Source organism: Limulus polyphemus, unplaced genomic scaffold (assembly GCF_000517525.1).
Source record: "Limulus polyphemus unplaced genomic scaffold, Limulus_polyphemus-2.1.2 Scaffold1867, whole genome shotgun sequence".
Lineage (NCBI taxonomy): Eukaryota > Metazoa > Arthropoda > Merostomata > Xiphosura > Limulidae > Limulus > Limulus polyphemus.
In genome coordinates this window covers 116,841-128,496 of record NW_013667477.1, presented here as the reverse complement: position 1 = coordinate 128,496, position 11,656 = coordinate 116,841, and the positions used below count along the sequence as shown (strand labels likewise).

At 36.9% G+C, this 11,656-nt stretch overlaps 1 protein-coding gene across 2 annotated transcripts in view; it reads right to left on the bottom strand.

Annotated features, from left to right (window-relative positions):
• Positions 1-11,656, bottom strand: part of LOC106465204 (cell division cycle protein 16 homolog) — a 200,194-nt gene that overhangs the window by 92,887 nt on the left and 95,651 nt on the right. For both annotated transcript variants that reach the window (XM_022393059.1, XM_013925406.2), the window contains exon 8: positions 6,165-6,298. In XM_022393059.1, coding sequence (XP_022248767.1) covers positions 6,165-6,298 — 134 coding nt within the window. The remainder of the gene's footprint in view (positions 1-6,164; positions 6,299-11,656) is intronic.

Below are 11,656 nucleotides of genomic sequence, written 5' to 3'. Positions count from 1 at the left end.
CATCAAATAGAAAATCAGTATCCCACTTGTCATACCCACCTGTCACATGCCCTCTTTCAGAAATTGCCAATAGTTCTTTCTGACATTTAATTCTATATTATTTACAACCAATAGAAAGCAAAGGTTTTAATCTAACAAAGAACTGTCAGTTTCTCTTCCAGTTCAAACTTTATTCTCAAAGGAAACACATCGATGAGCTTGGCTGAATTTTTAACAGCTTGTGTTGCATAGTTAAAAAGCCACAAAAATTGTGATAGCTTTCAGACACTGTTTGCTTTATGCATGTTATTATTCTGTGTGCATTACGTAATCAAATAAAAAATTATTCAGTGCAGTAGTAGCATTAGTACAAAAAGTACTATTCTGGACAGTCAAAATAAAAAAAAAAGAAGAAGAAGACCCAAGTACGTACTTAATTTCTTGTTTTTCATGTGTATTCTTTATTTATTATTATAAAAGTAACTACAATGTAAAACATACAAACTTTATAGATTAGATTAGGTAAAATAAAGAACAATAATAATGAACATTTTTCCCAAGGTACACTTGCAAGTAGCACATGCATTATATAAGTCAATAGGGTAATGAACTCCACGTTCACCAACTAATTTTCAAATTTTATGGTAGGAATATTAATTTAGACACAGTTCAAAGGGCAATAAAACAATAACATTTAAATATAAACAAATGTACCCTGTCACAAATGTAAAGCTGTTTAGAAAACACATATGTTTTCATGTTACAAATTAAGTCATTATAGAAAGAAAAGAGGGTAATTTTGACTTATGTTTCTTTTTTTGGTGGTTACGAGGTTGGTCATTTGTAGAGTAAGAGTAGAAAAAATAACAGATAGAATATTATTTTTTGCTGAAAAATATTGTGTTATGATTATTTAGGAAGTTTTAGAGATCATACAAATGAAATGTGAACATTTTCAGATGAATAAAATTTCTAATCTTAAGACGAAAATCACTTTGCATTTGGACTAGAAAACTACTCCATACATTCACAGACAATTCTTTGTTAGAAATACATAATTAAAAAATCTAACAAAGGTTTTCTGAAAGTCTGCTAAATTTTGTGAAGATACATGTACAGTATACAATGCTATAGTATGGAAACTGTAACGAGTATAAAATGGTAACAAACTCAATCAAATCGACTGAGCCTGTGTGGAGCCTCCCGAAGAAAAACAAAAGTAGCAATTGCCAAAGCCAGGAGAAGCCAGTCATCCATATAAAAATTGAAAAAATAAATGTCCAAAATATGTATGTGCCAAGTAAAGGAATGCATGATTTAACTGAAAATATAAGGGACCATTGCTAAGCCAAAGGGAAGACTATAGAACTGAAACACACATTCATTGGACATAACAGTACATAGGATAAATGTCAATATGAAGGAATGCATCCAAAGTGTTGACATTTGTCACCCACAGCCCATGAGAGAGGGTTCAATGCAGACTGAGAAAGTTGTCCATCCAAAATGAAGGAACAACAAAAAAGTGTCTCAAAGATTACAGGGAACTACTCTCCCACCTTCTTGAAGACAATAAAGAGATAGAAATAAAAGCCCAGAGTAGGGTTAGAGGTAGGTTCTAAAGCCCCTACTACCAACAAAGAGGATGTAGCATCCTTAAAATGCAGAGGATCAGTGGGAAAGGGATAGGGAAGTAGATGAGGATAAAGAGGAGGTGGAAAATAAAAGTAAAGAGAGAGACAACGAGAAGAAAACCTACAGAATCAAAGAGTTGCTGCAGAAGGGAGACCACAATTGTACAAAGTGGGAGAAGTGAGCACTGATGGGACCAGAACCAGGATTAGCTCCAAAGAATAGTTACTGTAAGCAACCTCTACCTGGGATCCACAGAAGGCAGGAGCACCTCCAAAGACCTGATTAATAATGAAAGGAGCAAGATGTAGGTTACAGAAATAAGAGGAAGGTAGACAGACACCTGAGAGGAAAGCTTCCTGACCAAGGATGTCCCAAAAACAAAGCAGCCAGGTTAAAAGATCTTCCAGATCATAATGGAGAGCCTCAGTGAGGTGGAGAAGAGCAGAGATTTAGTGAAGGAGCTGGATAACAGTAAGGCAAAGATGAGTAAATAAAGAGACAAAGAAGAGTGCCCAAGTGGACAGAAGAGATTCACGAGACTGGGTTTACTTATATGAATAACCACTGTTCAGAGATGAACAGGATTGATCTGATGGGTCCCAAAATGGGAATAAATCCCCCCCCCCCAAAAAAAAGAAGAAGGATGTAACAAAAAACACAAGGAAGGTCGAGTCAGGGATGGGTGACCAAAAATAAGAACGTTGGAACTAAGTGGGAATTAAAATGGACTTGGAAAGCTTGACCAACCAGTCCAGGCAAGAGGCCTCCTGAAGAAGAATAGAGGTAGCACTGGATGACCACAAGCAAGGAAAAATGTACAAGCAACGACAGACCATAAAAAGAGACAGGGAAATAAGGGTTCTCTCACACACTACTAGAATAATAGGGAGGGGTTAACATGGTGGAAAGAATACTGGAGAGTATGTGTGTATACTGTCATAAGACACAAAGGTAGACACACAGAGAGTAGTGGCCAAGCAGACAGAAGAGATTCATGAGTCTGGGATTCAATAAACACAGAAAAGTCCCAACCATAAGCCATAAAATAGGAGTCATGAAGGTAAGGAGGATGATGAGCAAAATGTTGAGCAATGAGAAGTTGGGAAAGAAAATTATTTGTGTGGGCACAAATGTCATGTGAAGGGGAAAGAGAAAATTATCAGAAGTAAAGGAATTTGAGAGGCATCAGGATTTACAGGCCAAAGAGAAAGAATGTCACATACTGGAGTAATGAGTGAAGTAAACAGAAAAGAAAAAGAATCAGAAGCAAGCACTGGAAGAATAAAAAGTTGATAAAAGTTATCCACAGGGAAGGCAGGCTCCACTGAAGGTAAGGCAATAGAACAAGAGACTGAAATTGAAAAAAGAAGCAGGTCAAAGGGTATAAAAACCACCCAATACATAATAGTTGTAATATCATGAACAAATAATATGCTTCTGGTCACAACTGATAAGTGTAAAGGAGTCTTGAAGAGGAACATTAGAGCCTCTGAACATAGAAGCAATGTGGAATTACAAATTCATAGTAAAGAGTACACAACACTTACAAAAATAAATGACTTATTTATATTTTTAATTTTTTTGTTTTTTCTGAATGGAAACAATAAAACAAAATTGCTGTAGTGATTATGAGTATAGGGAACATGAAAGTGCAAACAGGTGGAAGAAATGCCAAAAAATTAAAGAAAACCAATCAAAATAGCAGAAACACTCGTAATGCATAGGAAAAACAACAATCTGAACACAGGCAATGCCAAAGAAAGTATGAGCCAATGATCATTTGCCAATTCTCACAGAGGATAACATGCACAGGTCATGTTACCTTCTTATTGGTGGAAGGCTACAGCATTATGATGATTATGTTATAGGCTAGCACAATATTGATGGAAAAGTGTAATGGTAGAAATTTGTTCAAAACTTGTTGCATGTACAGGAAATTCCATGGGAGTTGCATGCATGAGGTAATAGCCCATTATGGTGCAGAGAAGTAGGTAGCACTTCTAAAATAAATCTTTGTAGGAATTAAAACAAACAGAACTCTTTTATGTCCAAGGCTACAGAATTGTAGTGGTTTTAGAAAATATCTGATTCATATTTCTGACTTAAGAGTTTTACAACTTCTAAAGACTGGATATAACTATTTGTTGTTATTATTATTTATGAAACTACCATTAGATTAAACAGTTTGTACCAAGAAAAATTTCAAACTTATATGTTTTGGTGTATTTATTTTGGTAAGCACATAATAGGCTTTTGCTGCTGTATGATAATGGTTTGTGGAGAAAAAAAACATTAAGTAACAAAATCAAAAGAAGAAGATTACTTCAAAGGCCCATTATACTATAAAGTTTCTAAAAATACAAGATGATAAAATAACAAATTTACCTAATGAAGCATTTGAGGCATTTTATGAGATTTACAAATGCTTTGGTGAAAAAAATAATTTTTTTCATAAATATTCATGTATGACACACATACATGTTAAGTGAAGAAAATAAGTGCACACCAGAATATGTCTAATGTAAACCACATTGAGACACTTGACCAAAGAAGGAAATGTATACATTAAACAAATACTGAGATGCATTCCAAGCTACAGTATAAACCAGGAGTTTGTCTTATCTACATAAACAGATGTAATTGTAGCAGAAAAGAATACGAAGAGAAATACATGTAAATAGGTGGCCGATAAACAACCTTCACCATACCCAATTAACAGTTACTTTGGGTTTTGGATTGATAAAACATTGGAGTTGACCAACAAGACAAAAGAACTCAAAAATTAATATATGTCTAAGCATAATGTTTTAATTGATAATCTGTTTATTATCTGAATAATATTACTGAAAGTTTGATTAATGAACAGTTGCTCACTCAGAACAAAGAATTTGATTCCTTTAATGCAATAGTTTTTGGTAATTTCAATGTAATGAATAGTTGAATATTTTGTATTAAAATATTGTATGTGTTTTGAATCTCAGTCTCTGAGTCAATTCTTTATTCTAACTGTAAACTTCCTCAAGTTGGTAACCTGTGTACCCCACTCATGACAGCATATCTGGAAATAAATAAATTTCATTTGTAACTGGTGTTGAAGTTGAACCCCAAACAACTCGACTACAGGGCCTCCCATTTTTATACATCTGAAACAGATAATAAAGTATTTATAGTTAACATTCCTGATGTAAAGATAATAATAATACTGATTAATATTCTGCTACAGTAATGTTATAGAAACTTTTATTAGCGATTATTTGAATGGTTTGCTAGCAATGTAAAAAGAAAAAAAGCACAATCCAATCATTAGTAGAGGTAGGTTTGTTTTTTGTTTAAATTTTGAGCAAGGCTACACAAGATCTATCTGTGCTAGCCTTCCCTAATTTAGCAGTGAAAGACTAAAGGGAAGACAGCTAATCATCACCACCACCATCAATTCTTGGACTACTCTTTTACCAACGAATAGTGGGATTGACTGTCACATTATAACACCCCTACAGCTGAAAGTGCGAGCATGTTTCATGGGACAGGGATTTGAACTCATGACTCTCAGATTGTGAGCCAAGCACACTAACCACCTGGCCATGCCGGGCCAGTAGAGGTAGGAAAGAATACACAGTAAAAAATTCTCAATGAAATCAAGAACTTGGTTTGAATTTACAGATTTAACCAACAATAACTGATAATTAACATATTTTTTCAGGTTACAATCTTCCTTTGTTTCTTTTTTATAACTGCAATAAAGGATAGTTAGAAATAAGAAATATCAAAATACAAACTATTGAATCTTATTGAAACAGAATTTCTGTTGAACAATTTTTATCAATGACAACTAACAAAATACAAAAAATACAAAATTTAAAAACTGTTAAAAATATGGTGCTTTAAGATTCAGGCTAATAATAAGCATCTCTGTATTTACAAGGTGTAAAAACATTTTTACAACAAAAACTAGTTGTAAATTGAATATAGATCTTGTAATTCTTTAAAATTACCATCTTTACAAAAATATGTAAGTGCAATTATAATAATTGGTTTGTGATCTTTAAATAATGTTTGCCTTCAAAATAGTGTCATACCATTTAAACCCATTGAGATCAACTTGTAAAAGCACTAGTCAGCAAGACTAGTTACTTTTAATAAATCATATTCTGGATACAGAAATCATCACAATATGTGTGTGAAAACAGCATTTCTTCCTTATATGAGAATAATTTCCCACTACTCACTGCCCAAGAGGTCTCTGTCTGTCATCATCCAGTCAAACTGACCAGTTCTGCCTCTTGTGCAATAACTTGTGATAAACAAAAACAGATTTGGCATCTATTTATGCACCTTTGATTTGAAATCTATGAGGAATGTGGAAAAAATAAACAACATCTGCAGTTTACATGATTTTTATCACAAAAGCTAAGCTATACAGTTTCAAGTCCATGCATTATTCAATGCTATTAATTATGAACTTTTTTCCTTACAATCTTATTTGATTACACATGATAATCCAAAAATTATCCTAAGAAATTCAAGACAAGTAAAATATATTTTATACTTACAAAGATGTGATTTTAAAACATTGTTGGTAGTCACAGTTATAGTAGCAACGTTCAGCTTGGGCTGTTTTTATATCTAGGTTGTTCTCAAGACTTTCTAGTTGTGGAGGGAAAATCATTTCTGATGGCTTGTCATACTAAAGAACAAATAAAATATATTTTGTTTTAACAGTACACATATATTAATCTTTTGGTTTATTAATGAGCATGTATTTTTAATAAAAATGCTTTTGTTTCTCAGTGATCCCATATTCAAGAAAACTTGGCATGTTTGAAAAAACTGTTTTAAAAAGCATACATATATATATATATATATATATATATATATATAGACACCAAACTAAACAAAATTTTAAAAATTCCACCCAAAATTTCATATCACTGTGCTAATAAACACAGTTCATATAGTTTTATCCAATTTTCAGTCGTTATTTTATATAACTTCATCTGTCACTCACTAATTCTACTTTCTTTCACTGGTTTTCAAGCACAGACATATTTAACAAAACTGAAGTTATGCACCAGAAACAATCAATTTTTTATTTTTCATCTAATCTTAACATGTCTTGTAAAGCTACTGTTGAATTAGTTTTGAAACAACTAAAACTAGATTTTATATATATGACGAAAATAGTAATTAGAACCATTTTATTCACTAAAGAATATCCAACAAAAGATGAGAAAAGCTACTCTTCAAATGATTAAAGATTTATGAAGATGAAGATAGCAAACCTTTATAAATGTCATAAAATAAACTCAGGTAAAAATTGTGATCAATATGTTCACTGGTGAAGATAAGACAGTAGCCTCCAAGAATTATTTAAGAAATAACAATAACAACACCAAAAAAGAAGTTAGCCTTCCTTTGATTCCAGTTTGTTCATAATTTACTTATATAGTGAGAAAGTAAAGTATGGTAAGTAGTAAGCTTTTTTGGATTCACATATTTAATCTGCATTTTGAACAATGTTTATGAACAACTTCACACTATTTTATGTCTTTATTATTTGTGAATCTCTATATCAGATAAATGCATGCATATTCTCATTACAACAACCAATAACTTCAAAATCTCTTCAAGCAAGCATCAATTGAAGATTGCAAACATTTTGATAGCTATTTATTAGGTACAGTAACTGACAGTAAATGTATCACACACTATTACAGATGTGTCATGAGTAATTACTATGATTTTTTTATACTGTTGCATCATAATACTTGTCTCAGATATGATTTCTTGTATTATACTATTATACAATTTTTGAAAGAATTATCATGTATTTTGTTTTATCTTTTGGACTTTTTTAATGTTTTATTGAAATATTTCTTTCCCCCTACCGGATATCTTGACTGTTGAGTAGGCATGCATCAGTAATCAAGGTAAGGGTACATGAGTGTAGGTAAACGAGTTGGCATAAAGGGAAAAGTAGTCAGCGAGGTTGGTTGGTTGGTTGTTTGGTGTTTTATGGTGCATAGCAACAAGGCTATCTGCGCCAAACAACTGGTAAACACAGTCAAAGTAAATTAGAGTAAAATGTAAAAATACAGCGAGTTAAAACCAAAATATATTCAAAATTTGGATAAAAGATTTATATAAAATTAAAAAGGCCAATAGTGTGTAAAAAATCAAAAATACAATCAAGTCGGACAGTGTCACCATCGCCAATGATACAATGTCTAAAATGGTGCTGCCACTCACGGACGGTACGACAGTAAAATGTGGATTATTGTGACTTGAGTGTCACAAAGGCTAAACATTGGTGGATCAATACTAGATAAAAGAAAACGATGAGTTAAAAAACTGTGACCAATGCGTAGCCTTGCCAAGACAACTTCCTCCTTCTGATCCTGATGGAAGCAAGACGGCCAAAGAGCAACAGAAGGTTTGATCTGGAAAAGCTTGTTATGACGTTTCTCACCCCAAGTTGACTGCCAACTGGCACGAAGCTGTGCCTTGAAGACAGGACCGTAGTCCATGTATGAGACTGGCACCATAGCAAACAGACTTAGCTGCGGTGTCAGTGAGCTCGTTCCCGTGAATACCAACGTGGCCAGTTATCCAGAAAAACTGGATAGAAAGAGAAGATAGAGATAAATGGGCCAGTCGTTGTTGAATATCGACGAGAACAGGGTGAGAACTAACGTTAAGTGATTCCAGGACAAGTAGAGAGCTAAGAGAATCAGAGTAAATAATACAATCACTTTACTGCATAGCTTCTACATGATCCAGGGCAAGAGAAATAGCATACAGCTCAGCAGTGAACACAGAAATTGTAGAGGGGATCCTGCAAGTAACTACCAAGCCACAGCAAACCATGCCAGAGCCTACAGAGTCACCCAATTTTGAACCATCCATGTAAATAGGAAGAGAAGAATGAATCAAAAGCTGTTCAGCATAAAGAAGACGGTACTTCCATTTGGAGTATCCACCTTTCTCAGATGACTCAAGAAAAGGTCACAGGAAGGGATGGTAATAAGCCATGGAGGAATTGGCTGATCATTGTCGAAAGCAATGTCATCCAATGTCAGACCCAATTTAGCCAGTTGCGCCCGGATACAAAGACCAAAGGGAGGAATTACAGACCGTCTGTTCTGAAAGAGCATGGCCCACTGAGGAAGAAAGACACAATCCTAGGTTGGATGCCATGGTAAGTATCGAAGCTTGGCAGCATTTTGTAAAGAAAGTTGCAAATGACGGAGGTAAGGAGGAGGTTCGTGGGACTCAATGTACAAAATCTGGACCGGAGAAGTGCAAAATGCACTGGTGCAGAGCCCAAGCCCCAGATGGTGAATGAGGTCCAGCATCTTCAAGGCCAAGGTCCTGGCAGAACCACAGACCCATAGTCCAGTTTGGATGGAATCAGGGCACGATAGATCCTGAGCATAGAACATCGATCCGCTCTCCAAGAGCTGGAAGAGAGAACATGGAGGATGTTCAGAGCTCTTGCACACTTGCCACGTAGTTGCTTGATATGCGGAATGAAGCTAAGCTTACGGTCAAAGATAAGCTCCAAAAACTTTGCCTCAGGGACCACACAAATAACTATATCGCCAAGACGGAGCTCAGGATTGGGGTGGAGACCCTGTTAGTGGCAAAAATGCATGCAAAGGTTTTGGAAAAAGAAAATCTAAAATCATTTGCAGTGGCCCACGTCAACAAGCAATTGAGAGCAGTCTGAAGCTGCCTCTCAATAAACCTCATGTTCGACGACTGACACAAGATTTGGAAGTCGTCGACATAGAGCCCATTTGCAACAGTTGGAGGAAGATGAGTAGTGATAGCATTAATTTTAACACTAAAAAGTGTGACACTCAAGACACAGCAGTGAGGGACTCCAAGTTCCTGTGGAAAGGAACGTGAAAGAGTTGAACTCACACGGACTTTGAATCGCCTGTTCAGTAAAAAGTTCTGAATAAAAATTGGTAGATGGCAACTCAACCCATAGGAGTGGAAGTCCTGCAAAATGCCATACCTCCACATAGTGTCATAAGTCTTCTCGAGATCAAAGAACACAGAAACAATTGTTCTCTCTTTGGGAAGGTTTCCCTGATCGACGTTTCAAGTCAAATCAAATGGTCCACGAGGGAGCGCTGTCGATGGAACACACACTGGGTGGGTGAGAGGAGCATTAACCATCCTTTCCAAGACCTTACAAAGACAACTAGTCAAAGTGATGGGATGATAATTAGAAGGAGTCTTGGGATCCTTCCGAGGTTTAGAGAAAGCGAGGACAATAGCCTGGTGCCAAGCATCAGGAAAAACATGCTCTTGCCAGATCCAGTTAAAAATAACTAGAAGAATAGCAAGATAGGCAGGAGAGAATTGGTGCAGGATCTCATAATGAACATCATCAGGTCTGACCGATGAAGAGCAAGTTTGAGTTCCACCAGTGTAAAGGGACGATTATAGTCATAGAGACGATCAACCCTGAAAGAGGTAATCGCTCTGCCCAAAACTTGATGGCCAAGAAGGCAGAGGAAGAAACAGAAGTGCTAGAAGCATGAGAAAAGCTGTGGCCAAGAGCTTCAGCAATGCTCTGGACATCAGCAACTTCCTGGCCACTGGAGAGCAAGATGGAAAGCATACCTCCCAGTGACTCTCCAAATCTTGTCCCATACAGTTTTGGGACTGGTGGTAGAAGAGATGCTAGTAGTGAACTTGATCCAAGACTCCTTCTGGCTTTGACACCAAACCTGCTGAGCATGGGCATGGGCCCACTGATAAACAATGCGGTTAGAAAGAGAGGGATATCATTGGAAGGTATCCCAGCCCCATTATTGAGCCTTCCATGCCTCCTGGCAGGCAGAACTCCACCGTAGAAAATGTGTCGAGGTCTTATGAATAAAATGAGCAGCTGCTTGGACGATACAGTTAGTCACTGCAACCACAAAGTCGTCTATTGATGGCAGACAGACAAAGGCAAGATCAAGTTCAGAGAGAGAGGTGAAAGATGGCCAGTCAGCCTGGTCCAACTTCCACTGTGGCCAACCTCCCTCATAATGATAGGAAAATGGTTACTGCCCCGTGGGCCACTGTCAACCATCCAAGAAAAGTGAGTGAAAAGTGAAAATAAGCATATGTTCCAGTATTGAAGAGAGAAAGGTTGTGATCCGAGAGCATATGCTCTACAGAATGATGCCTCCCATCAGTATCAGCTCCACACCAAAGGGGGTTGTGTCCATTAAAGTCTCCCAGAAGTAAAAAGGAAGATGGCAACTGGTCAATGAGAGCATCAGGGTCCAATTGATCATAAGTCTCGCCAGAAGACAGGTAGAGGGAACAAACAGTGATGGCACGACTCAAGGAAACACGTATGACAATGGCCTCCAAGGGTGTATCGAGGGACATAGATAAGGAGGGCACATGCTGGTCGACCAGCAGTGCCATCCCTCCATGCAACTGTCCATCACACAGCCTGTCATTCCGGTGCAAAGAAAACTGCCGAAAGGTGACTGTATCGGCAGGTTTCAGAAATGTTTCCTGTAAGGAGAGACACACGGGATGATAGGAGTCGATCAAGATTAGAACGAAAACCTCGACAGTGGAGAACCCTTAGGTTTACAACCACATTGTTTTTCTTTACTAGATGAAGGTCAATCGACCTCCATGGATCCTGCCCTTGATCAAGTGGACAGATCTCTTGTCATCAGAGTGAGAATCCGATGACTGAGGACATGATCAAATGATCATCCTGCATTTAGGGGGCCAAAGAAGGACCTGAGCAGACACCGGAGGCTGGTGCCTAAGGAGGTTGACCCAGGCAGTCACTGGAAGGAATAGTGTGAACAGAGATTGGAGTAGACGTAGACCGGTCAACTCTATTATTCAAGGAGGGCAGAAGACCCTTCACATGGTGTGAAAAAGACTCAGATGGAGGCATAGAAAGGTCCGTCTGCACCCCCACTGTAGCAGTGGAGCTTAGTGCAGTGGCATATGTCCGAGATGGAGTAGGGAACAATAGTTACGAAGCCTCAGGGTAAGAAATGTTATTAAT